Source organism: Maniola jurtina, chromosome 4, assembly GCF_905333055.1.
Source record: "Maniola jurtina chromosome 4, ilManJurt1.1, whole genome shotgun sequence".
Classification (NCBI taxonomy): domain Eukaryota; kingdom Metazoa; phylum Arthropoda; class Insecta; order Lepidoptera; family Nymphalidae; genus Maniola; species Maniola jurtina.
In genome coordinates this window covers 7,720,768-7,747,675 of record NC_060032.1, presented here as the reverse complement: position 1 = coordinate 7,747,675, position 26,908 = coordinate 7,720,768, and the positions used below count along the sequence as shown (strand labels likewise).

Below are 26,908 nucleotides of genomic sequence, written 5' to 3'. Positions count from 1 at the left end.
CTATGTTCTGGTACCACAGATCATTGTTCTGGTACAGTACGACAAGGATCTTTTGGCACTTGAAATTTGAATGACATTGACAGCAGGCCGCGTAATGTAGAACAAAGCTCGAACAAAGGCTGCCAGCATTTAGAATCTCCTCAATTTTAGGAAATATGTTGAAAATGTCAATGTTGAGAATAGAGTAAGTTTTATGTAATTTCTCATTCCATAGAGGGAAAAATTTCATTTCCACAGAGGGGATAATAAAAACCTATCATTTTTACTTGCTCCAATAGGTACTATACTTAGCTAGTTAGTGCTAAATATAGCTGCTATAAGATGCAGCATAGCTACGCTCGGGAGTTACTTTCTGAAATCCACGGAACTACATATCTATGCACGGAACAGAAAAAACAGCTGAAATCCCTCGTTACGCTTTATTTATCCCAGCACCCGTGACAAAGACATTACATTAGGTACACCCAAGTTTGAATAATAATGTATTAAGATAGTCATTTTGGTAGGAAAATAAAAGAAACGACAATGTTTTATATTTTTATTTTCAGTTTTTCCAAGTTTTGAAGATTTTTAATAGCACTTGGAAATTTTGGGTCTATTTCAAGAGCCCTTTTATACATTTGCTTTGCTAAATTAATTTTTTTCCAGCGGTGGTATAATACTCCTGCAACAGAAATAAAATACTGATGGGTAATCCTAATAAACTAAGTAGGTATCATTAGTAAAAGGTCACATCACTGAGTTAGAGTAGCAGACTTTATACCTTATGATTATGATGTCTGCTATCATGCCTGTGCTGCACGTATGATTCATACGAAATCATCGTATGAAAATACACGTAATGAGGATTATCGACTTCGAATTGACGAGTATTGTTCAATACGTACACATAATGTAAAACAGGCAAGGCTAGGTGTGTATAAGGCAAAAAATTTCATGTAAAAAAACCAAAAAAAAGCCTCATAGATGGTGCTGTTCATGCCCTTTCTAGGAGGTACGATTAGTAATAAATAAATCTAGTATCAAAACCAGGCGAGGTTAAACCAAGAGTGACACTTTCCACAGTGTTTTAGGGTATATAAACGCTAAATAATCACTGTCAGCTATATCTAGCACAAAACTTAGATTTTTCCTTTCTTTGTAATCTGTGCGGTTACCTCCAGGAACACTTAATTGCATAAAACATACCAACATACATATACATAGCATACTTGCGCGTCTATTTGAAAAACCTCGCTAATATACCTACCAATGTTACCCATCTCTATTATATTGTGCTTAACACCACAGCTGATGCTTAGACAGCTTATTGCATAATGATTTAAGGTGGAAGCGAGGGACAGGTCTGTCCGCGAAATTCAAATTTAATTTGGTTTTCGCAATTTGTAAACTACAAATTAGTCGATACTAGAATTAATTTCTTAAACTGGACCCTTTCAAGTAAAGATTTTTATATGAACCTGTGAGGATGATACTGCCATTATCGCATTTAAAATACCATAAGCCTACGTTGTCGTACTAGTTTACAAATTGCAAAAAACCAAATTAAATTGGAATTTCGCGGGCAGGCCCGTCTCATGTCCCTTAATAATCGTGAATCGTGATTTATTCCTAGTTCCTAAGGGTATGAACAGCGCTTTTTCCAGACAAATCAGTTAGAATAAACGAAAATTTGTAATGCGTTTGGTATAAAGATGGAAATGCATATTTCATACCGAGATTAGCATAATGGATAGCTTGTACACGTTCTTTGAATAAACTGATCGCCTGAAGAAAATACTTCTCTGCTGTCGTGTATTGCTCGCGTTTGCCATAAATATTAGCAATCGCGAAGTAGATGGATGGACTGTCTGGCAATTCTGTGAGAGCTTTCGGTATTATTTGAAGAGCTTTCTCAATTTGACCTGAAAAATTATAAACTAAATGTTAATTAATGATCTAGAAAACTTATTTCCCATCCACTTTGAATTTCTAGAATGCTTAAGTTCAATACATAATCACTTGTACTTGTATACAATACATAGTCATTTGTATAGCACATCTTTTCCAGTGTAGGTAATATTATGTCCATTTCAGTGTCACGACTCACGACACATAACAGTTGAAATGAATAATAGCTACGTTATGGCAATAAGTCATATAGCCTAAGTTCGAAATGTATAATGGTTTAAAAGCATAAAAGTCAAATTGTTTGTTAGTTTAATAAATCGCTTACCCTAGACAACTCGCTTTTTCGTCCATTTATTCAGCTTTATCTACCTTCAGTTATTTCAGGATGTTGCCGGCAAATTTCGCTCCCCCTTTGCTCAACTCGGTCTCTTAGACTCGCTTTATTCAAAACCTCACCTGGTGGTAATAGGTGATGCAGTCTAACATGGTAATGGGCTAACTTGGAAGGGGTATTACAGTTTTATTAAACTCATACCCATATGAACGAGCTTATAGCTTCGCGTTTAACAGTAGGGGTGAGAGAAGACTGCTTGGCAAAAGGCTGATATCGCATACCTGTGTTGTCCAATAGTGCTAGTAAGTTGGTCCAAGCGGAAACATGTTTTGGGTTTGAATTTATTGCTTGATACCAGTTCTCCACTGCCTTATCGGTCCTGTTCATTTCCAAATACTAAAACAGAAAGCAAAAAAGTATTAATTATTTATTTTTCTCCAACTTGATCGGAGATTATTATTTGCTCCAATTAAAAAAGAATCAAAATGTCAATCGGCTTGTTTCTCTACACTCATCAGCAATTTCCAACACGACAGTAGTAGAAATTGCTGGACAGTTTCATACTGCTAACGAGGTTTTTTAAATACACACTAACATATGTATGTGCTATATAACAACTAAAGTGCATTTTAATACACGATTTTATTATTTTAAATTCTGACTGCCAATGAAACCTCTTGTCAAAAGTTTAAAAACAGGACAAGACTGCGCGCGCATGTGCGGTAATGAAAATTTATGATTGTAGACCCTAGTCCGGTCCCTATCATAAGTTTAACAATTGATTAATAAAAATAAGAAGTTTCGCTTAGTGCGCTATACGAAATTTAGTAAAGAAATAGATGCACATTAGACTCCTTTTTGTCCCGGAAAATGTTTTCGGACGGACTAAGTCGCGTGCTAGCTAGTCGACAGTCGTAAATATAAATACGTAATTACCAAATTGCCTAAATTGTAAAAACAATCTGCATAGTTTTTCCTATAGCGTAGTGCCGTTTTGTAAGCGCCCTGCGATTCGTCATAGCGTCCAGTGTTCGCTAAAACTATTCCAAGATTCATCCACGCCGCTGGAAAGTCTTTTCTGAAAGAATCACAGGAAACATCATATTATATATTTACTACTACTACTACAACAAAATACTACTATAGATAAATGTACTATAAAAAAGTACTATAATAAAATATGTGCAAGTGGATGTCTGTATGCTGCCTTTTCACGGCTCGACCGATTTTGACGAAACCTAGAATTCTGAAAATTGACATGAGATACTTTTTATACCGGAATATCAGAGTTCTTACGGTATTTTTAAAGAAGGATCCACGCAAATGAAGTCGAGCTTCAGTTCATACTATTAACATTTAGAGTGTGTTTATTATTGGGTAAATTCAATACAGCTCAACCGTTGAACCAATAATAATAATCTTAACTAAACTAGCGGCACGCTATGATGGCCGGTTTGACGTTTGTCCGCTCATGAAGTTCCGTATTAATTGATAACGACTTTGAAGGAAATAATTGTATTACTTTATTGACGATAGTGATGTGCAGAGATTCATAAATTTTATCGAATGTAGTTTTAGGTTTAATAATAATAATAATAATAATAAGCCTTTTATTTTCTCTCTTCATTTCACATTTGGTTATTTTACAATATAATTATATACTAGTCATTATGAACAACATCATATTAAACAATTATAACTTATCTTATAGTAGTTTATATTTTTAGATAAACAAAAAAAAATTACAAAAACTAAGTAACATTTTTAAAATAATATAAAGTAGTGTACCTAAAGTTATTAGTGATATTGTTTAAAAATTACATTTTAATTCAATTTATTTTACTAAGTCTTATTAATTATTTCTATTCAGTAATTACTGTTTATAATATGTACATTAAAATTGATTACTAATCTTACAATAATTTACATTCTTTTTATAAACAAAAATTTATCTATGTCAAATTACATTACAACAATTCAATTTATCAATGTCAAATTACATTACAACAATTCAATTCATCTATGTCAAATTACATTAAACATACAATAGAGTAGTACAATAGAGAGTATAATTATTATTTATTATTGAATGTATTTCAAATGATTTTCAATTTAATTTCTGTTACTATTATTCTTATTCTGTAATTTATCGCTCTATTATTCTATCTCTTTCTACTTTTTTTTTTTTTTTTTTTTTTTTAAATTATGTTTACATGTTTATTTGTATACATATATATCTGTTAGTGTGAAGATGAGAAACCCTCTTGGGTGTAGGCCTCCTCCAAAACTGACCAGTTTTTCCTGTTTTTTGCCAACTCCTTCCAGTCTCTGCCCGCAACGGATATGATATCATCTTCCCATCTAGAGGTCCTAAACCTAAAACTTTTTAAGTTTTAGGTTTAGGACTCAAAATTTATTTATTAAATTGATTTCTTAAATGTATACAAGTGTAGAAAAATCAGTTTGCACCATTTAAGGGGTGAATGTACTTGTGAATATGAACAATTTTCACTATGTGGACAAACCTCTGAAATCGCAAAAAAATATCAATAAATTTTTAAAAATGGAATCTAATACGATCGTCACATAGGATCGCTGGCTAGCACAACTACTACCTCCGGCAAACTCGCGTCAATGCTCAATGCAAAACAAAGCAGTTTCGAATTGACGTTGCTTCGAAAAGTATAAACTGTCAGTGCAATGCGATTGTGATATAGTTTTGACCTGGCTTTGGATTTCAAATATTGATACTGCATTACTGTTGACCCTTGCTCGTTAATTTGGACTCTGTTCAAGCCCTTTGTTGTGGATTTCGTCGATATGACCGAACGTACGCAGAGAACTGTTCTAAATAGTCAGACACGTGAGTTCGTAATACGCCTTCGTAACTATTTCGATCGTGAAGCTCAAAATGGAGGGCCAATTTTACCTATAACGTCAGTGGTTGAACGCGTAGCTGATGCGCTTAATATTGGACAACGAAAACGAACTGTTAGACGGATAACTAAAAAAAAATATGGCGAGACTGGCACAGAAGAAAATAAACTTCACACACCAAAAAAGAGAAAACGAGCAAAACCAGTCGTAGGCATCGATAGCTTTGATGCCGATGCTATCCGAAGACATGTTTACGGCTACTATTTACAGAAGGAGTATCCAACAAGAAAAAAGTTGGTGCATTCACTGAAGGAAGCTGGATTATTCTTCGGTGGGGAAAGTTCTTTAACGAAGATTTTGAAGACCATTGGATTTCGATACAAAAAATGTAACAAACGCAAAATATTGATGGAAAGATTTGATATAGCGATGGCAAGGTATACTTTTTTACGGCAAGTGAAAGAAATCAAAAATTGGCAAAATGTTGTGTTCTTGGATGAAACATGGCTTAATGCTAACCATACTGTAGGCCGTTCTTGGAACGATGACACAGCAGCATCTACTTCCAAAGTTCCTGTAGGAAAAGGATCGCGACTTATAATTTGTCACGCCGGAACCATCAACGGGTTTGTCGAAGGTTCTCTCATGGCTTTTGCGTCAAAAACCACTGGAGACTATCATGAAGACATGAATGGAGAAAAGTTTACTGAATGGTTTACCTCAATGTTGTGTAGCCTCCCTGAACCATCTATTATAATTATGGACAACGCCCCATACCACTCGATGCAAATTGACAAGCCACCTGCCCAATCCCAAAAGAAAGCTGATATCGTCGCATGGCTTCGTAAAAATGGCGTAGATGCAAACATGAATATGTTAAAAGCGGAATTAGTACGTCTTTTAAAAGAAAACAAACCAACCAAGATCCGATACGTCATTGACGAAATAGCATTAGAACATGGGCACAGAGTTATACGGTTACCGCCTTACCATTGTGAGTATAATGCGATTGAGTTGGTGTGGGCTCAAATTAAGGGATATGCTGCAAGACACAATACAGAACCCCCATTTACTACAAAAAAAATGCTAAAATTATTAGAAGAAGCTTGTGAACATGTGACTAAAGGAGACTGGGAAAAGGTTGTGAATAGAACTGTTAAATTAATAAGGGAAGATTATGAAAGAGATGTGAAAATAGATAATATTATAGAAAACGAACATATAATTATTAATGTATGTGATGATAGCAGTGACGACAGTGAAAATAGTAGTATGGACGAATCTGATTAATTATGGCCTTTTGTGGCACCTTTTTTGGTATCTTTTGTATTCATATGTTTCTTGTGTGCATATAAAGTATGTATATTCATTTTCGTTCAAATATTCAGTTCGTTCAAATAAATTAAATAAACATATACATTTTTGTTTTATTAAACCTATTTAATCAGGTACAAAAACAAAACTTAATTGTTTTTTGTTCGAGAATAAATTGACATTCCACATCACTATTGTAATGTGTCAAACCGGCCATCATAGCGTGCCGCTAGTGTAGTTACTTTGGTACGCCGTAAATGTATATATATGTGGTAAATAATAAAATCATAATTGCAGTGCATGCCAGGAAATATTGTTGTTTATAAAGAGATAACGGTTTCGTAGAGTTTTGTCTCTGTCTTTGAGACCGAAGAAACGTCACAAAGGTATGAGTGACAGAGATAACGCTCAACAAAGCTGAAATCTCTTTCTAAAGTTCGATGTACAATATTTGCTACTGAGCACTGTAATAGTTTTGCTACCTCAGTGCTGAGTCCAAGTATCAATTAAAAAGTCTAGAATACTGTATTATGTCCTCACTAGGAAAATATATTTCGAAAATATTAATTATTGACTTACTTGTAATAAATGGCCTTCCTTAAATATGATTCCGCTTCGGAGTAATGTTTCTTATTTTTCAATAAATTTGCCAAATTGTTCATCGCTTGATAGTATTCTGGATACAGTCTGAAAGATAGATTCCAAATAGTTTTTGATGGTTAGAAAAGGCACAAAAATAGTGTCTGAGCGTGTAAAGTATCATCGTATAAGTGTAGGTAAGTATGTATAAACACATGTATGATGAGTGTGCTTTAGATATTCTAAACCTTTCTTTGCTGAGAGGAGAACCGTAATCATATTATATAGGTATACGACTATACGTACATGAGCCATCGAGTTTATTTACGTGTGACTGTACGTACGAGTGTGACTGTGCGTTTGAATGTACGAACGCTCGGGGCTTGATAATGTAAGTAGATACACACAGACAGACAAAAATTTTAAAAACGTGTGGTTCAGTTAAAGTACAGTTCAAATACTCATATGAGCTTAATATGAGGTAGTTATTTCGAAATAACAGACAGACACAGGAGAGGCGTTGCGAGAAACGTAACGAAGCATAGTAACCAGCGATGGAGCCCGTGTCGATGGCCGCGGCGAGACACGCTAAAATACAATCATATGGCGATATATGGTCTCGTTTACGAATGCTTATTGTTTTCACCGGCTGCGTAGTGTCATGCGACAGCGCTTGCGCGACGCCGCATGCTACGCCAGTTTACAAGCAAACGCTTCTACGAAGACGCTCTCATACTTGGCCATGTGTTTGAATTAACAGCGCGACACGTCTCCATAAAAAGCCATAAGAGTGTAGTGCGTGCGTAGTCTATGTTGTGTATGTAGATATGTAGTAGTTATATTTCACCTAAGCGCCTCTTTATATTCATCTATAGCCCAACTCGAATTTTGTTTAGCGTCAGCAACTTTTGCCACGTTGTAGTGTACTTTTGCATTCAGCGGACAAACAGAAAGAGCACTTGTAAAGAGGTTGTATTCGCTCTGCCAGTCGTAAGCTCTTCGCCAGCTTTTAATTGCGTAGATTAATATTATGCAGAAGAATACAGCAATAACTATCTAAAACAATATTTAAGAGTTTAGTGTTAAATTAACCCCAATATATTGTGCGAGACAAGTTGAAATGGTAACTGGGGTGGGGACGCCTCGTACACCTGCACAGCCTCTGCGCTAACCCGCTGCGGGTGACTTGCGGGTGTGCGGGGTGTCCCCCGCCTCATATCACGGTTGCCACCTCAACCTGTCGCGTACCTAGCACACTATATTGTATCACTACCCATAATTATAAATGTGAAAGTGTGTTTGTTTGTTGCTTTCTCCTAATCACATTACGAAGGATCAACTTGTTTTTTTGCATGGGTATAGTTAAATACCTGGAGAGTGACATAGGCTACTTTTTATCTCGTAAAATCAAAGTTCCCACGGCATTTTTAAAAATCTAAATTTACGCAGACGAAATGCCGAGCCTCAGCTAGTATTCATATCATAATTCCAAACTTTTCGAGTTTCTTGCTGGTTCTTCTCGGTAGGAAAGGCATTCTGAACCAGTGGTAGATGCTTTTGACGATTCGAAAGAACTTGTAAAAGTCTAATTGAATAAAAACATTTTGAATTTGAATTTGAATTTGAACTTAATATTTATAGTTATTTAACTTAAAGTTAAAATCAAATCCATTGATGAAATTGTAAACGTTAATAACTTCACTTGTTATTATTATGTTGATTTTTGTATTAAATTACCACTTGTGACAGTTTAGAGTAGACACTTCGTTACTGATAAGTGGTAAGACAAGATGGAGAAAGATTCATCCCTCCTATTCTTGGATGGACCATGCAGTCAGATGGTCAATAAGTGATGTTAATTACCTTTTGGAATTGTCTTTTATGTTGTAATATTTTTTCTAATCCAATAACAGTGAGTAAGCAATATCCTATAGATGGAATGTATAAAATTCTTTCAGCAATCACAAATCCCACTGGATAAATAATATTTGTCGCTGGCAAAAAGGGTATTAACATAAGCATTGAAGCCAGTAATATTCTGCAAAAAAAAATCTGGGTTTAAAATGCCAAAGTCTAAGCCTTAACTTTTCAGCAAAAACTTAAGTGGTTATATCAAATTTCATACAAAGCAACTAAGTGTACTGGATTAGAAATAATAATAAATTACCCTTTTCTTGATTGTTCATATTTTCGACTACTCACTGCTTTTATAAATAAGAATATGTACAGGTACATGACCAATATAAACAATATCCTAAAGTCTAGTACATTGTTTATGAGAGGTATACATCCCATTGACCAGTCGTAACACAGCCACTGTGGCCATATCAGCAGCAAAATATTTAAAAAATAAATATAATTGTAGGTTGCAATCTGAAACAATTGTCATAAAAGCATAGGTATAATATCCATACTGTTATCATACTAACATAACAAATGCGAAAGTGTGTCTTCACATCAGCTCACTAGCTGAAATATTTTGCGTAAGACTGATGAAAGATTCAGGAGGTTGGGGGTTTAATCCCAGAAATGTCGATCAAGTCCTCAAGTACTGTGCATTTTTAAGCTGTATGAATATCACTTGCTTTAACTGTGAAGGAAAACATCAGGAGGAAAGCTGCATTTCCCAAACCACACTTGGCCAGCGTAGTAGACTTTAGCCAAATGCTTCCCATTCTGAAAGGAGGGCCCATGCTCAGTAGTAAGCTGACAATGGGTTAGCAATGATGATGATGATCGGTTGATGCTGACTCTTGAATGTACAATATAATACGCTCACTAGAATATACATAGCATAGAATGTACATAGCAGGAGAAAGCAAATAGTTTGCCCAAATTATAATATTGTATTGAAGTTTTCCATACCTTACTAAAGAGATTATCACTAAATGCTGCAGGGTTATCAGTAGGTTTAAATTCTGGTTTAGTCCCTGCCATAACTGCCCATCTTGCATACAGAAAAAATATTGCAGATAAAGTCATTATAGTTATTCTAAAAATGCATTTTACATCCACATGTATAATTTTTAGTATATCTGTTTTGTTCTTCAGTCTTTCAAGTTTTCTTATTCTAAAGTGGAGGATTGCATCATATACACAACATACTCCCTGAAAATTGATATTTGTTTTGTTTTAATTCATCCATTTATAATTTCCATATTATAAATACAAAAGTGTGTTTGTTCGTGGGTTTGTCACACTCACACAGCAATGGTGCAACAGATTCAAAAGATTTTTACATAGATACTAGTTAAAAATTTGGAGAATTGTAGTCTATTTTTTTAACATAGTTGAGAGAACTTGCTGGTGGATAGTATTTTATATAGTCATGATATTTTTTAATACAGCATTTGTTTGTAGTAGTAATTTCATATATTGCTCTGCTTTTAAACAAGTACTTTATCCTGAAAAATCAATTATATTAAATCATGCATACTTTCGTTAAACTAAAAATATCACTTACCATAATGGTCACACCATTTTCTTTGAACAGCATTGATAATCCCGCTAATATTACAGCCATAAGTAAATAAATATTAAATACATTCTTATTCTTCATTGATATATCATAAATAAGGAATGATAAAAGGAATGTTATAGCTGCTAGCAGGTCTGCTCTTCCCACTATACCAGATGCAGCCTCTACATGTACAGGGTGTACTGAGAACAGCAGAGATGCTAAAAAAGGCACATCCACTGTATTATTTTCTTCATTCTTCCTTTTTACTTTTGCCCATATACAATTATAAGATTTCCATACCAATATACAACATACTGTATGACAAATTAAGTTTGTAACTTTAAATTGAGTTGCTGATAGTTCTTGGTTATTGAAAACATAGTTTAGCCTGAAATTAAAAACAAAAATTACTTAGTATTAGTACATAGGTAGGTATTTTATGTACGATCTTTTAGGTCACTGTAGGGAAACAGTTTTTAATTATGTCCTACACAGCACTACTAGTTACTGTAGGAATCACATCTTAAAACAGTTGTTTACGTTTTAAATATGACTTCTTTACGCTATAAATCCGCCGGCAAGTTGCTGCTTTGTATATGTTTCAGATTGAAATGCTTTTAGTCACATTTGTATAGAAAAACTACAAAAAAGTATACCTAAAAGTAAGTATTGTCAAAGGCCGGTAAGACTTGTGACTGTGGTTGCTCGTTATGCTTGTACCCCAGAAGTCGTTTCCAAAACTGTCCAACCAAGACCCGGAGGTAACATCCTTGTTCTTTACAATAGCTTCTGAATCATCAAAAACAAAATCACCCTCTAAACTAAATAAGAAAGGTGCAAGCGACACTATCACGATAAAGAGCGGTTTAAAATACATCGTATAACTTTGCCTGGATAAATGTTACGGCACAGTAAAGTCCAAGTCGTGTTTTAGTTTGCACATCATCACGTTCAATGTATTTAATTCAATAAGTTAAAGTTATATTTTTATAAAATATTACAATCACTTTCGTAATCCATTACCATTTTACTCTGTGACTCTGACATTGACATTTAAATTTTTTTCATTCAAGTTCATACAAGTTGTAGGTTGTGCTGTGGTTACTGGTTGTGATACAAACCATAGAGTAAAAGTTTGGTGTCATCAAATTGATCGGAAACCGTTTAAAAATCCCGTGGGAACTCTTTGATTTTTGGGGACAAAAAGTTGCATCCTTTTCTCTCCTCCTTGGAAGTGCTCGAACAGGCTTTTGGGAATACACCCTGGCTCATTGTATTAGATCGATTTTTAAATATATTCCGTTTTACATGTATTGCAATATACACCTAAGTAAAGCTTATTGAAGAATCAATCTATCCAAAATCTATCCACTATTAAAAGCGTATGAAAAACTATACAGTAGTTTCTGAGATTAGCATGACCAGATAGGCAAACTCAGCAGAGGGAATCTATTTTAAAATAAGTACGTAAACTTATGATAAGTAAAACGTAAATTCGTAATAAAACAATGTAGTTAAACATTTTAAAATTATATTTTTAATTAATGAGACATAGAAGTAACAGTAAAATTAGTAGCAAGAGGCTGTAACGTGTGCTTGATGTCGAGGGCAGTCCTCGGGTCCCGGAGCGCGGCGGCGGCGTGCGCGAGCTGCAGCGCGCACTCGGGCGGCGCGGCCGCCGGCAGCACGCTGCACTCCCGCTCCAGCGCGCTGCCCACGCACGTGAGCAGCTCGGAGAAACCGAGGGAGATGGCTGCTCGCCGTAGACGATTCAGTTCCTAGTTGAACAAGTAAAACTCATCGTTACCATCTGGGATGGTTACTGTTACTAAATTGTTTACCGTTAAAAATACCATACCATATTGTTTTGTTACGTTAAAAAAAGGTAACGTTAATAGTAGCGGTATAACAACATGATTTGACGTTACATTTTTATCGTTACATGCAACGGCAAAAGCGCGACGAGCGAATATTGCACATACGGCATCGTTTGATAGACAGAGGTTTTTAATTATCGGTATCAGTATCCGGCAGTACTTTTAATCAGATTTTTTTCGCGATCCATTGGCCGGTTGTAAATTGTCATCTGAAATAACTGTCACGAACAGAATACAGAGAACAGAGAAAAAGGTAATTACGTCGCGGGACTATAATATACCCGAACAATTAGGTATTGATCCAGCAAAATAATTAGTTTGTTCTGCCAGTCGGTGTACCTAATCCCTCCCCCGTCTCACCCCTGTGACCCTTGTCGGATGTCTCCGTCGATCGATTGTATGTAGCGTTTTTAGACTGTGCTACAGGTGATGGCTCAGCCCGACCGCGATCGCCACTCGCTCGCCGTGAATGACTCCGCTCTGAGTATGATAGACACACCTTGTACAGATGTTGTGTTTTGTCGGGCAGCTTCCGCGCATGGCGCAGCACCTTCTGAACGTCGGCGAGTAGAGCGTGCGGCCGCGCCCACGCGCAGCCCGACCCGCCGCCGCTGTACGACCGCCACGAGCGCACCGGGAATGACTCCGCTACAAAAACATAGTTGCAGAAAATTAACATGGCTGCAGACCAATATAGCGTGTACATGGTACATAGTACATAAGTAGCACAAGTTGAGGCAAAAACTCAAAATCATTTATTCAAAGTATATACTATTGTCCACCTTTTGATGGTCAGAATTGTTAGATTTGTAAGATGATAATATAGTAAAATAGTAGTAGTTAATGATATAATTAATTACACACTGGCGGATATCATGCTCCACCAATTAGAGGATAACTAGTTTGATATGCCATCAACTATACAACATCCTATACATGTATACAATACTTACTAGATGTTCCACTCTCATCAGCCGGACCGAGTTGGTCCAACGGTCCGAGCCAAGGCGCGGCCGAGGCTCCGGGTCTCAGGATGCTCAGCAATAAGCAAGACCGACGAGCGCGCGACGCCTCGCACCAGGCGGATATGGTGCCCCACCAGTCGGAGCCTAGCTGGACTATCGCGGCCATACCTTCCACCTGTACAAGTTGCGACTCAAACTTGAAACTCTTTATTTAAATAGTTCAGTAGTCAACTTTTTAATCATGTAGTATAGGTACTTATTTCAGAAGTCTACAACAACTCAACTGGGCATTCGTTTTGTATCCACCATCTCATCATGTCTTTAAATTAAGTTGCTGTAAGTTTTGACTGTGAGATAGGGATATTAGTTCCAAAGCCATCTGCCTGTGATCTGTGTGTATATGTAAGATACTGAGTTCGCCAGATTCTAGAGTACGGGCCCGGGTTTAATAGCGGTGGTTGTGAATAAAATATTATTGTAAAAATAAAACTATTCAAAGGTTCTACAGAATACTCGGGCAGGTTAGCACCAATAACAGCATATCATTGTAAAGTTAGCAAAATAAATACCCACAAAATAATTTCATCATCATAATCATAAGATTAAAAAAAAGTGAAGTGTATCGAACGTAAGATTGTTTTAAAATAGGAACAGTTGACAATACCTTAAGTGCTCCATGAAGAAGTACACAGAAGTTGGGTACTTTGCTTGGATCCGACATATTACTATCTTCATCTGTTGATGTTCCTTCAGTACTAGTACTTCCTTCCTAAAAGACATACAAATAAACAATCCACGTTTGTCTGTTTACCCTCTAATCTGCTAAACGGATTTTAATGATGATTTAAGCATTTTTAAAATATGGATATTTATGGTTTTACATCATAAAGTTTTAGAATGTAAAATTATTCAATTATTCAATTAACAAACTCTAAAAAAGCAGGCCCTATTTTCCAACAATACAGTTCAAGTAATTATTATAAAAATATGAGGATAACTTTATTCTCTTTAATCTTATCGAATCATAATTGTAATTTACCTTAGTTGGAGTTTTGGAGCCGTAATTTTCGCGCGATGAAGAATTGTTACCGCTTTGCGCTTGCGGTATTACTAAATGTTTGCTTATTGCTATTGGTGTACCTAAAAAAACAATATGTTTTAAAAGTCAAGTCAAATATAAAAGTCAAGTATATAATACTGAATACAGACTTTTCTACATTGCCACTGAGTACTGCCATGATAGTAGACAAGGGACCGAATTATCGGTATTTTTTTGTAGAATTATCAATGTATCGCATGTACTAAAAGTAACGATAAAAATAACGATACCCATAAATTCACTAACGTTATCTCGATCTATCTTTTTATCATAATATTACGGTTAAAGAAACTTTATTATTAAAAATTAAAGAATTTACTTACATTAGAAAAACAATAAACATTAGGTCTGTTATCCACAAAGTACTGCGATTTTATACAAAAACAACTGGGTAGAAATTGAATAAATTATAAAGTAAACAGAGTAGTCCAGTGCACCTATGGCAGGACAAAACATGGATATAAGCGACTAGATACGGCTTGGCAGCTTAAATGTTTAACATTAAAAACTAAGTAACGTTAACCATCCCTTTGTGTGGTCAGGAGTATCTAGTTTTAAATAAACATTTATTTTCTTCTTTGTGTACTGTAGTCAATAAAGCTTAATTTATAAAAATTAATATTGAAAGGGTGGACAGGCCGTGCCTTTTTGTTGCCATACTACTGTGTATATTATACCTAGATCTTGTTGCTGTAGAAATCCAACAACATGCAGCTGGTTGGACAGAGTGTGACTCGCTACCAGGCCTTCATGCGAGGCAGGCTGCGGCGCGGGGAACAGTTGCACCCTCGTCTCCAGCTGCCCACACTTGAGCGAGCACCAGAACTCCTGGTAATGCTGCTCGCAGAGACGTGTCATTGCTGCTACTACCTGACACAAACAACAATGGGCAAAATGGTTCTCATTGCGGCCACTTCTGAAACTGGTTTATATCAATAGAAATATATTTAAGAACAAAATGAAAGGAATAAACATAATTTAATATCTACTTATCAAAGTATTTATAGACATCGAAAGATAATCCATAATTAATCTTATAAATTCAAAAGTGTGCCTGTCTATCTGTTTGATAGCTTTTCGAGGCCCATCCGTTTATCCGATTTTGAGGTTTGGTGGAGAGATAGCTTCAAACCAAGGAAGGACACAGGCCTTTTTTTTTATTCAAAAACCCTAAATCCATGTGGATGAAGTTGCGGGTATCTCTATTTGGGACAAAGATCTTGAAGAATTGGAGATGGATAGAGGATACTTTTTAAACCCGGGAATCAAAGAGTTTTCATGGGATATTTAAAAACCTTAATCCATGCGGACAAAGTGGCGATTATTTATCAGCTAGTGAGGGAATTAAAAACTTACACCCGATACAGTAAGTTGGTCAGGACAATAGATAGCGCCTCTGCTTATATTGGTGCTGGAATTGTTTGTTGTATTGCTACCGAGGTCCACAATCTTCTGATACAGTGGCATGGCTAAAAAAGATTTCAATTAAACTTTAACAAGACTTAATATCTAATTGGGTACAACTAAATTGTTACCAACTTTTCAATAAGCTGATGTTATTCATACTAAATATTGTTAGGTGTTGTTATATTTAACACATTATCTGCAGCGCTAAAGTAATTTGTAATCTGTTTGAATAATATTATTTAGTTCGTAATCTAAATATATACTAATACAATTATTATAAAGAGTAAATATTTGTTTAACAAACTCTGAAACTACTGAACCGATTTTAAAAATTCTTTCACCATTAGAACAGAAAAACAAAGATTAAAAAAAATTACATAGCACGTTTTGCATGACTAGTACTTATTGGAATAAAAAATCTTTCTATTGCTACTCTGTATAGCTGTTGGAATTACCATGTTGCAGGCAAGTATCATGTGGTGCCACTACTGGCAGGACATGTATCTTCGCTGGGTAAGTGGGTGGCAGCGGAAGAGCCTGAATGATACGATTCCTTCCAATGGCACCTACTCCACAACTGCCATCAGTGATCTGTTACGCAATTACACTTCAATCAGTCATTTCAAAACTACATAGGTAAGTTACATTTTATTCAAATATACTTTTTTAAGCAAAAAAAGTATATATACAAGAAAAGTATATTTAAAGGTAGTCTATAAATTTGGATTCTAGGTAAAAGCCACATAAGCTAATGTGTTACTTCCTTTTACATCTATCATGTCTTCTATGAACAAAGTTGGGATTTACATAGGTAAGGCAAGGTAAATACTTATTACCACACAGAACTGCTATAGTGCTGTGAACAGCGTTTCTATGAAAATCTTTTTTTTTTTGTATAACAAGAATCTGCAGACTTTACACACTCCGAGAACATTGTGGAAATGTTTCTTTTAAATATTCAATTTTAAGGTACTGTATACAAAAACGAATCCTAAAATTGAATGTTTGAGGTAACTTTTGTGACAGCTGTTTCAGTACATAGTGTGTTTACAGTATTTTCCCATTCTATTTAATAAAAAAGGAGCTTTAAATTCAAGTAACATTAATAATACCTTACCAGGATGATTTGAACTGGAGTTTGGTATCCCCACTCATTCAGGATCAGTTGATTCAATCCATGCAGAGCAGTTTCTATACATGTTTTATCACCCTCCTCTAACTGTGGCAATTTAACTTTTATATTATCATATTCGCGTGTGAAAGGTACAGCAACTATAAATAGCATAAAAACATTGAATTAATATTAATGAAGATACTTTTGTAATACAAAACACAAGTTTTTTTGTCACCGTGTGTAAGCTGTTTACCTTCGTATACTGAAGAGAAAGTAACTAAGGCAACATACTCCAGCTTAGCGTGGATGCACAGGTAGTCCAGAAATGTGTTAATAGCCGCTGAAGCTATTGTAAATCGAGTGTGGCTCTCTGTAGTATCCGTCGTAGGAACTGGTCGTGACATCGACAGTGAAACATCCAATAAAATTACTGCAGGCATTGCTACTGATTACAACGCATTTATTATAATAATTAGGAAACTAACTACCTAAGTATTTTTTTAAATTTAGGCGCGGCGACAATAGCAAAATATTTATCAAAATATATGTAACAATTTTGTGATTGGTTTTGAGATGGAAATTTGACTTTTGTGTCGGTTTTGGTAAATATGTTATTACTCTGTGTTTGAAGTATTTTGTTTTTCAACTGACTTTACGGCTCTGGCCTGTAGCCTTTTTGGGCCTGATTTACTCAAAGACCTTACACCTTAGATTTACTCTATGGCGTTTGCCTAGATTTTTAAACTGGTTTTACGGCTCCGGATTCTAGCCTTTTTGGACCTGTTTTACTCTGTGACGCTGGCCTAGTGTTGGTGTGTCACAGATTAGATACTAAGTGAGAAAGTATAGTGGTTACGGATAACACATTGTAAATCAACGGTTCAATAGAATTATCGGTACAAAAATGATAACAACATAATAAACCACCTTCAAAAACGAATTTTGAAATAAGAAAGAAGGCATGGCTTAATTTTGGAATACTCTTCCAAGATCTGTGTTTCTTCCTACCTATCAAAATCAGAAAATCTTCAAAACAAGAGTGAATAGGCAGACACTAATAAAAAGCGCGCGCCCTACGCGCGGTGACCTTTCAAGGGGAGATGTGGCTAATTCTATTGTACACAATCTCTAAACTAAAATGGCAGGTATATAGTTAGGTAGGTAGGTACTTCCTGCGAAAAATGGTAGCTCTAGATTTAAGTATGTCTTATAATTAGGAAACCCACTAGATTATTGGGAGTAGACTCGTTTTAGTTTACTTACTCTATTATTATTATATTATTTTAATAAATAAATATGGACTTTGTACATTACTGTGATATACTTCCTGTGATTATTATATTTTTGAATTAATTAGGTTACCTATCGATTTTGAAATGGAAAATGAAAATTCTGAATTTAATAAATCGAATGCTGAAGATATCTCTGATACAGAAGAAAATAAATTCAATTATAACTTCATCAATACGCCATGGGACGATCGTACAAATAGAAGTAAAATGGGCGTTATTGCATTGCTCGTGGCCATAATCGCTACGACAACTGCTTTGGTTATTAATAATGTAGTTATACACTACAAAGGATTTAATTCCCAGTCGTTCTATAGTAACACTGAAATAGAGTGCAATGTGGTTAAATTGGACGATTATCGTTATGTAGCGCGAATACATTTGATATCATCCAATGAACTTGTTTGTGTAGGCGCTGTGTTGTCTCGATATTCTGTATTGGCAAATGAATTATGTTTAAAATCGGGTCCAATTCGACTACATATAGGAAGTCCTGCTGAGTGAGTAATCATCATCACCGTCATCATCAACCATCGCCGGCTCACTACTGAGCACGGGTCTCCTCTCAGAATGGGTTGTGGTCATAGTCTACCTCTTCTAGACTTCACACACCTTTGAGAACATTATGGAGAACTGCCAGGCATGCAGGTTTCCTCACGATATTTTCCTTCACCGATATGGCAATTAGTTACATTAAATTACTTAAAACGCGCTTAACTCCGAAAAGTGCATGCCCAGAATCGAAAGCTGGACCCCCTGACTGGAAGGCCGATGTCTTAACCACTAGGCTTATAGCACGTTGAACCGAGTGCTTAATAAACAATGGTACAGCAAAAATTTTCCAAAAACGACTTGAAATTTTGAAACTGATAAATTATTATTATGTTCTTATTTTTTCAGTCCCCGATGTAAGAAAGGTTTCACGGTTGATCTCGCAGCAACTATTCCTCATGATGGCGTCGTTACAAAAAACTTGGTCGTCTTATCAGTCCTTGAAAACATGGGTGACTGCATGAGGACAGTTAAAATTGGACTGAATTTGAATTTAAAAGAACAATTGTACGTTATTGGCAGATCGATCCGTGGAGGACGAGTTTTGTCGTTCCAACTGGCAAAGTACTTGCTAGAGAAAGTTATGTCTGTAGAACTAATACGCAATTTGAATAAGAATACAACAATTGCTGTGAAAACTTTTGGAAAATGTCCCGTGCGTGCTGGAGACCTACTGCTTCAAAAGGATCGGTTGTTTGGCTTAGCGTCAACAAGTGTACATAGGAGCGAAAAAACTAAAACTGTCTATTTTGCAAACTTGACTGCTGTTCAAAAAGAATTGAAGGCATTAGATATTGGGGTTGAATTTAGTGTGTAGGTTACTTAGTATCTCCGTCGTTGTCGTCTTAACCGATATTCATCTTATCCTGAAAGGATTTACACACTCTACGGTGATACGTTTATACTTATTATCAGTATTAAATCAAACCATATGGAACCTGTGAGATCATCAGTTTTGTTTTAATTTAAGAACTTATCAGGGTTCCGAAGGCTGCCAACGGGACCCTATTACTAAGCCTCCGCTGTCCATCCGTAACCGTAGGTCTATCCGTCCGTCCGTCAATCTGTCTGTCAACGGGTTTAAGCTCGTGAACCGTAATATTATGTAGAGAAGTGAAATTTTCACAGATTATGTATTTCTACTGCCGAGTAATAAAAATTTCATAACAGCCATGTTTTTTTTTATAATGTAGAATCTGTATAGTATGTATGTAGATTACATCAGTAATCATACCAACCTACTTATTACTTAATCATGTGGAAATAAAAACTATATAATTTATTTATTTCCTGTATTTAAGTTCAGTTAAAATGTATGCAGTTATAGGTACAGTATAAGTCTTTTTCCATTTGGTTCCCTCTGGTCATGGGTGGTTAGCGGTCAGGTTTGCGACGATACCGACCTCGACGGATAACTCTCACGGAGCCAAGATCCACTTCCTCGGGGACAGTATAACCTTTCAAGTCCGAGGTTAAAAAGTATAATCCAACCACCACTACGAAAGTCAGTAATGTGTAAGCGAGCAAGTTGTACTGATCCGCAGAGCCTTTTCTTAGAATTTGTGTGTCCAACATAATTGCTTCAATATTAATTGGCTTCGTACTTCGTGATTTTAAAGACATTCTGAAAAATAAGATAGATATATTTAATTTAGGTAATTAATCTGGCGTTTTATTAGGCTTCCGTACCTCAAAAGGAAAACGGAACTCTTATAGGATCACCTTGTTGTCTGTCTGTCCGTCTGTCCCTCTGACCGTCTGTCGTGTCCCTCATGGAAACCTATAGGGTACTTCCCTACCTAGACCGAGAATCATGAAATTTGGCAGGTAGGTAGGTCTTACAGGACAAGTAAAGGAAAAAATCCAAAAACCGTTTAGTGGTTAAATCATAAAAAAAATGTTTTCATGAACATATAATGAATACTTTCAACTTTCAAAGTAAGATAACTATGCCAAGTGGGGTATCATATGAAAAAGTTTTGCCTGTACATTCTAAAACAGATTTTTATTTATTTTTATGCATAATAGTTTTTGATTTATCGTGCAAAATATCGGAAAAAATACCTGAGTACGCAACCCTCGGTGCCCGAGTCTGACTCGCACTTGGCCGGTTTTTTGAAATTGTGGACTTGCCCAATCTTATGGACTAGTTAGTGGTGAAATTATAATAACCTATTAATCGGATGTCACACGCGCGATTGGACGTCACAGTGCTGTTCTCGGTGATTTTCCAGGCCGCGTATATTATGTTCGTCTAAAAGTGCTCAACCGATGTGGCATATACAATTAAAATGTTAATGCGCCGCGGCCTCCTGTCATTGCATTTTTGTTGCCGCGTTTGATGGACAGGATGGACAGGAATAATCGAACTTTACATGTACCTACGTCAGTTACTATACGAAACTCGATTAAAACTGAAAAGCTTATGACAGTGACCAACTTTGTTCAGTATTTCATTTTCAGTTATTTAGCTAAATAAAAATTTCTGAATATTGTCTAAATATTGTGTAGTCTTCCATCATCGTCAACCCATCATCGGCTCACTACTGAGAACGCGTCTCTTCTCATAATGAGGGTTTGACCATAATCCACCACGCTGACCGTGGATTGGCCGACTCCACACACCTTTGAGAACACTATTGAGAACCCTCAGGCATGCAGGTTTCATCACGATGTTTTCCTTCAATATTAAAATAAAGTGATATTTAATTACTTAACTAAAACGCATATGAAATGTTAGAGGTACGATGGCCTAGACCGAACCACTGACATCCCTGTGACCGACTAAAAACCCCTTTTAACTTTTAAAAGTTTTACGCGGTGGGGACCTTCAACTCCAAACTACAGTACCTACTCGGCTGGAAATATTGTATATCGACCTTTAGAAAGAGATAGCGGTTTCGTAGAGTGTTGTCTCTGTCGTTGGTCATGTCACATAGGTATGAGTGACGGAGACAACGCTCTACGAAGCTGAAATCCCTTTCTAAAGGTCGATGTACAATATTTCCTGCCGGTGTGTAGCCGGGTACAGCTCTTATTTATTGAAAATAATTTGTGATTTCATTAAAATACTTCAGTATTGAGGTGTAGACCGTGCGATACGGTCGCGTCTGGTTGCATCGAGTGAGTTATTTCACTGTGATATTCGAAACCGGTTTGGCGGCTAGGTGCAGCGTGCTTTATGCACAAGCGGGTGTTCTAGCCGCCGTATTGAGTGAATGTAATATGCGTTACATTAAAAATGGCGAGCGCAGAATTGCATTCGGAAGCCGAAGCTGAGATGAACGACGAGTCGGAACGTATTAATGAAGACTTACCAGAGACGGACGGTTGGGAAGACTACAGGAGTTATGAGCAAAATAACGCGCGTAAGAAGAGACAACGGGAGACGGATGAAGAAGAATCGTGGACAGTGTATTCAAAGAATAAAAAACGAAATCGTAGACGAGTGTCGAAGGAAGAAGAAGAAGAAAAAGATAAAATTGAAGTATGTATAACTTGTAAAGATAAAATTCCCAAAAAAATAGAATTAGCGAGATGCCTTAAAGAAGAAAATATTACCAATATATATAAAGTCAAATATGTCTCACCTTACAAAATTTTTGTATTATTTGAAGATGAAAACAGTGCTGAAAAATTAGTCACATCAAAGGTATTTCAAGAGAAGGGTTGGAAATGTTATAAATCGCAGGAGGTTTCTCTGTCATACGGCACCATAAGAGATATTGAAGTGGATGTTGATATAAAAGATATACAAACTAGTATTACGTCCGACATAGAAGTGGTCTCGATTAAAAGGCTGTTCCGAAGAGAAAGTGAAACATCTGATTGGGCTGAAAGTGAAACTATACGTCTTGGATTTAAAGGTTCCTCCTTACCACCATATATCTATATATATGGCATGAAAGTGAGGGTCGAACGCTACATATTTCAAGTCACGCAGTGTGGTAAGTGTTGGAGATATGGACACACTAAAAAATTCTGTCCGTCAAAAAAAATAGTCTGCCCTAAATGTACCGGCAATCATGATAACTGTGAGACTACCCATTTTAAGTGTGTGAACTGCTTGGGGAGACATACAGCATTTTTGCGGACCTGTCCTGTGTATTGTAAAGAAAGACGTATAAGAGAGTTAATGGCCGAGTTCAATTGTACTTATAAACGAGCAAGTACTATTTATGTACCCCCTTCCTCAGTGCCATCCAAAATATCCATAGACGAGGATAATTTTCCTGCATTTACGACCCGAGAGGAACCAACCAAGCAACAAGAGACAAACCAACCGAAACAAAATTCCAAAACATATGCAGAAGCTACGAAACCCACTCCAGGACCTAACAAATCCTCGAAATCTAATAGGCATAAAAGTGACAAAACCAATGCAAACACCGAATCGCGACAAAAGAAAAGATATCAGCCACGTAACACCATGGATTGGGATATGTCTTCAGATTCAGAGATATATACCCAAGAGATGCCCCACACAGCAAATGCTACACAAGGAGATAGTCGCTCTAATAACAAAAGGAATGACCCGTCGCGATCATTTAAGCTATTAGTAGAAAAATTAAGAGACATCATATTTATGCGCAATGTGACATTGAAAGACAAAATGATGCAGGCTTGTGAAGTAATATGGGAATGGACGGTTACATGGTTCAAGGATATAATTTCGGAATTACCAATACTAAAGAATATCTTCGCCTATGGGTAGAATAAAACTTAACATTATACAGTGGAATTGTAGAAGTTTGAAACCCAAATTGATTGAATTTGAACAACTGTTATTGCAAGAAAAAATACACATTGCCGTTCTCAGCGAAACATGGCTATCAACAAATATGGACATCAGGATAGCAGGCTACAATATATATCGAAAAGACAGGGGTGATGGTTATGGAGGAGTTGCAATAATCACACATAAATCTATTAGTTCTCAGGTATGCCAGACTAGTTTAAATAATACAGAAATTGAATTTCTCCATGTCAAAATTCATAATTGTGAAAGTGTTGAAAATATTTGTGCCATATATTGTGCCCCATCAACAAGAACATCGCAAACCGATTGGGATGAACTGTTTTCATTAAATAGCCATAGAACTTTATTACTGGGTGACTTCAACGGACACCACTCGAACTGGTCAAACAAGATAGATTGTAGGGGAGCACAAATTTTTGAATCCCTTATTGAAAGTAGCTTTATAACACTTAACAATAGCAGTAAACCAACTAGAATAACATTAGTAAATGGGAATCTACAACAATCTTCCCCTGATCTATCCTTGTTATCGTCAGATATTGCGTTAAATTTCGAGTGGCAAACCACTAACGAATTACTAGGAAGTGATCATGTAGCTATTAAGTTGTCATTTAATTACTGTTTACCGGTTAATAATTTTATTAAAAAAAGGAATTTTAAAAATGCGAATTGGAAGTCTTATAGTTCAGAGTTAGAATCTTTATTAGCTGATTTAGTTATGCCATCAGAATTACAATATGCTTATAATCTATTTTTGGACTGTTTAAATAAAGCAGCTGATAAATACATCCCATATATTAAAATTAATCTGAGTCCAAATAATAATTTTGCGCCTAAGCCATACTGGAATATGATTGTCTCAAAATCTATTGCAGAACGTAGATTGGCGCTCGTAAATTTCAGAGCAAGCCCCACGCCAAATAATTTAGATACATTACAAAACAAAATTTCAACAGCCCAAAGAGTAATACGTAATTCTAAATCAAAATCATGGCAAAATTTTTGCGATTCAATTAGTGAAGTATCTTCAATAAATGAAATGTGGTTCCGCATGAAATGGTTAAAAGGACGATATTCAAAAAAAAATTTTATTGATAGAGACTGTGCTAATAATCTTCTTCGAAGTCTTACGCCTGACTATGTTGTAAACAAGCGTCCAAAGTTTTACTCGAACAACTCACATCTAGAAACCCCGATCTCTAGACAGGAGCTGGAGGTGGCCATAAAATCTAAAGATACTGCCCCGGGGTCAGATATGATTTCATATTCGATGATCAAAAACTTACCAGAACGTGGCAAAGACTGGTTGCTACGATTATATAATATGTGTCTAGAACATGGATCTGTTCCCCAACAATGGCAAGAAATTAGTGTCCAACCAATCCCCAAACCAGGTCAAAATCAACAACCACAGGTAACATTACGACCTATTTCTTTAATATCTTGTATATGCAAAGTATTTCACTCGATTTTAAATACAAGACTTGAATGGTATTTTGAGAAATCTAACGTATTTTCTGCATACACGAGTGGCTTCAGGAAAGCGCGCTCGTGTCTAGATAACTTAAGTCAGCTAGTTATTGATATTGAAACCAATTTAGGCCGAAAGACTCCCACGGTTTGTTGCTTTATAGACATAGTGAGTGCATACAATAACGTAGATGTTGACAGCCTTCTGTACTCACTGGATTGCTACGGTATTGGATCGAAATTGTGTGGATATCTATGGAACTATTTGAATTATAGAACCATGAACGTAATAGGTGTAGACAAAATAAATGTAAGCAGACATTGTAGTCGTGGATTAGCCCAAGGAGACCCCCTATCTCCGTTATTGTTTAATGTAGTGACAGCACATATTTGTAAAAAAATTCATGATGTCTCGATTTCCCAATATGCTGATGACTTCGTGTTGTATGCGGCGAATAAAAATTTGGCTATGGCGGGAAATAAATTACAAGTTGCATTGGATTCATTTGGGATGTTAGTTCAAAATTTGGGCCTCGACGTTTCGCCGTATAAGAGTAAAATATGCATTTTTAACAGAAGTCATATTGGGAAATCGATCAATCTCAGAATTGGAAACCATCCTATGGAGGTTGTTGAGAATGTGAAATATCTAGGGCTGTGGTTGGATCGAAAACTAAAATGGAGTAAAAACATCAACGAAGTTAAACAAAAAGTTTTAAAGTTTTTAAATATATTTAAAGTGTTGGTTGGGCCTGGTTGGGGTATTCATCCTAAATGGTTGAGGAAAATATATATTTCTCTTATAAGGAGTAGACTTGACTATGCCAGTTTTTTATTTGATAACAGCGCACGATCACATTTGGCCAAATTAGACGTAATTCAAAACCAAGCTATGAGAGTTATTGGAGGATTTGTGAAAACCACCCCCATACATGTCATGGAAAGTGAATTATGCTTACCACCATTGACTGTACGTAGACAATATTTAGGTGGAAAGTTTTGGTTGAAAGCAAAGTCATCCAAAGAAAATAAAGTAATTGACCTACTTAGCAGATGTGCAACTGATTATCAAACTGCCTATTGGAGAAGTAAGAAAAAACCCCTATTAGTTTCAATACACTTAGAATATAAAGATATCTTCATACATTCCAGTACACAGTTAGAAATGTTTTCATTAAATACATGGATGTCTCAAATTAATGTTTCACAAAATGTAATTACAATACTACCAGAAGTTCATAAAGCTAAACGTTTATATAACTCTGTTGAACTTAGGTTAAAGTGCGCTGAACATCTAAATTCTAAATACCCTGATTTTTATAAAATATTTACTGATGCATCAATTGATAATGACAGTATTGGCGTTGCTTTTTACGACCCACAGACAGAGACCAATATTAAATTAAAGATAAGCTCGAGAATATCCATTATGCACGCGGAACTGATTGGTATAGCCGAAGCTATGGCTTACATTCAGACGATAAATTATGATAAGTTTGTAATACTCTCGGATGCGAAAAGTGCATTGCAACATCTGGCTCGGTGTACCTCGTCTATACGAGGAACACCAATAGCCTATACTATATTAGATCTTTTACAAAAATTAAAACAAAACCGAAATATAATATTACAATGGATTCCGTCACATATTGGTATTTCTGGCAACGAACGGGTTGACTCCTATGCAAAGCAAGCCTGTAGTGACGGAATCGAAATGAGCATTGCGCCGTATTATACAGAATACATATACGTGGTCAAAAAACGTTGCAAACAGATTTGGCATGAATACTTTGATCAAAGGTCCAAACAAAAAGGAATTTGGTACAAGACGATCCAACCTCAGCCCTGTGATATATCTTGGATGTACGACTGTAATAAATTGTGCCGGCAGGACTTAGTAATCTCGTACAGACTTCGCTCCG

At 36.0% G+C, this 26,908-nt stretch overlaps 4 protein-coding genes across 4 annotated transcripts; 2 read left to right on the top strand and 2 right to left on the bottom strand.

The window, feature by feature from the left end:
• Positions 1–524: 524 nt before the first annotated feature.
• On the bottom strand, positions 525–11,479 carry LOC123864553 (protein O-mannosyl-transferase TMTC4-like). The gene is made up of 11 exons (XM_045905104.1): positions 11,111–11,479; positions 10,458–10,842; positions 9,860–10,102; positions 9,162–9,367; positions 8,858–9,032; positions 7,842–8,050; positions 6,995–7,102; positions 3,161–3,302; positions 2,506–2,620; positions 1,716–1,904; positions 525–664 (listed from the first exon to the last, which is right to left on the bottom strand). Exons 1-11 carry the CDS (start codon positions 11,329–11,331, stop codon positions 531–533), a joined length of 2,127 nt encoding a protein of 708 aa, XP_045761060.1. The 5' UTR covers positions 11,332–11,479; the 3' UTR covers positions 525–530.
• Positions 11,480–11,971: 492 nt separating this feature from the next.
• On the bottom strand, positions 11,972–17,514 carry LOC123864554 (integrator complex subunit 14). The gene is made up of 10 exons (XM_045905105.1): positions 17,170–17,514; positions 16,920–17,074; positions 16,258–16,393; positions 15,752–15,864; positions 15,073–15,265; positions 14,336–14,436; positions 13,961–14,065; positions 13,285–13,471; positions 12,831–12,979; positions 11,972–12,232 (listed from the first exon to the last, which is right to left on the bottom strand). Exons 1-10 carry the CDS (start codon positions 17,354–17,356, stop codon positions 11,996–11,998), a joined length of 1,563 nt encoding a protein of 520 aa, XP_045761061.1. The 5' UTR covers positions 17,357–17,514; the 3' UTR covers positions 11,972–11,995.
• Positions 17,515–18,155: 641 nt separating this feature from the next.
• On the top strand, positions 18,156–19,706 carry LOC123864557. Its single transcript, XM_045905108.1, has 2 exons — positions 18,156–18,705; positions 19,106–19,706. The coding sequence occupies exons 1-2, from the start codon at positions 18,293–18,295 to the stop codon at positions 19,572–19,574; spliced, it is 882 nt and encodes a 293-aa protein (XP_045761064.1). The 5' UTR covers positions 18,156–18,292; the 3' UTR covers positions 19,575–19,706.
• Positions 19,707–21,998: 2,292 nt separating this feature from the next.
• LOC123864710 lies at positions 21,999–23,471 on the top strand. The gene has a single exon (XM_045905332.1). The coding sequence runs from the start codon at positions 21,999–22,001 to the stop codon at positions 23,469–23,471; it is 1,473 nt and encodes a 490-aa protein (XP_045761288.1).
• The last annotated feature ends 3,437 nt before the right edge of the window (positions 23,472–26,908 follow it).

What these genes read in the sequence shown, in the direction of transcription:
- LOC123864553 (XM_045905104.1), bottom strand. Translation starts at nt 11,331, where the DNA reads ATGTATTTTAAACCGCTCTTTATCGTGATAGTGTCGCTTGCACCTTTC. An exon ending in TTTACAATTTAGGCAATTTG is followed by an intron (nt 2,621 to 3,160) that starts GTAATTACGTAT and finishes TTTCTGTTTTAG; the next exon opens with TATTTGGAAATGAACAGGAC. An exon ending in AGCACTATTGGACAACACAG is followed by an intron (nt 1,905 to 2,505) that starts GTATGCGATATC and finishes ATAATTTTTCAG; the next exon opens with GTCAAATTGAGAAAGCTCTT.
- LOC123864554 (XM_045905105.1), bottom strand. Translation starts at nt 17,356, where the DNA reads ATGCCTGCAGTAATTTTATTGGATGTTTCACTGTCGATGTCACGACCA. An exon ending in TTTCTCTTCAGTATACGAAG is followed by an intron (nt 17,075 to 17,169) that starts GTAAACAGCTTA and finishes TGCTATTTATAG; the next exon opens with TTGCTGTACCTTTCACACGC. An exon ending in TTCTTCATGGAGCACTTAAG is followed by an intron (nt 13,472 to 13,960) that starts GTATTGTCAACT and finishes CAACTTGTACAG; the next exon opens with GTGGAAGGTATGGCCGCGAT.
- LOC123864557 (XM_045905108.1), top strand. Translation starts at nt 18,293, where the DNA reads ATGGAAAATGAAAATTCTGAATTTAATAAATCGAATGCTGAAGATATC. An exon ending in CATATAGGAAGTCCTGCTGA is followed by an intron (nt 18,706 to 19,105) that starts GTGAGTAATCAT and finishes TTATTTTTTCAG; the next exon opens with TCCCCGATGTAAGAAAGGTT.
- LOC123864710 (XM_045905332.1), top strand. Translation starts at nt 21,999, where the DNA reads ATGGCGAGCGCAGAATTGCATTCGGAAGCCGAAGCTGAGATGAACGAC.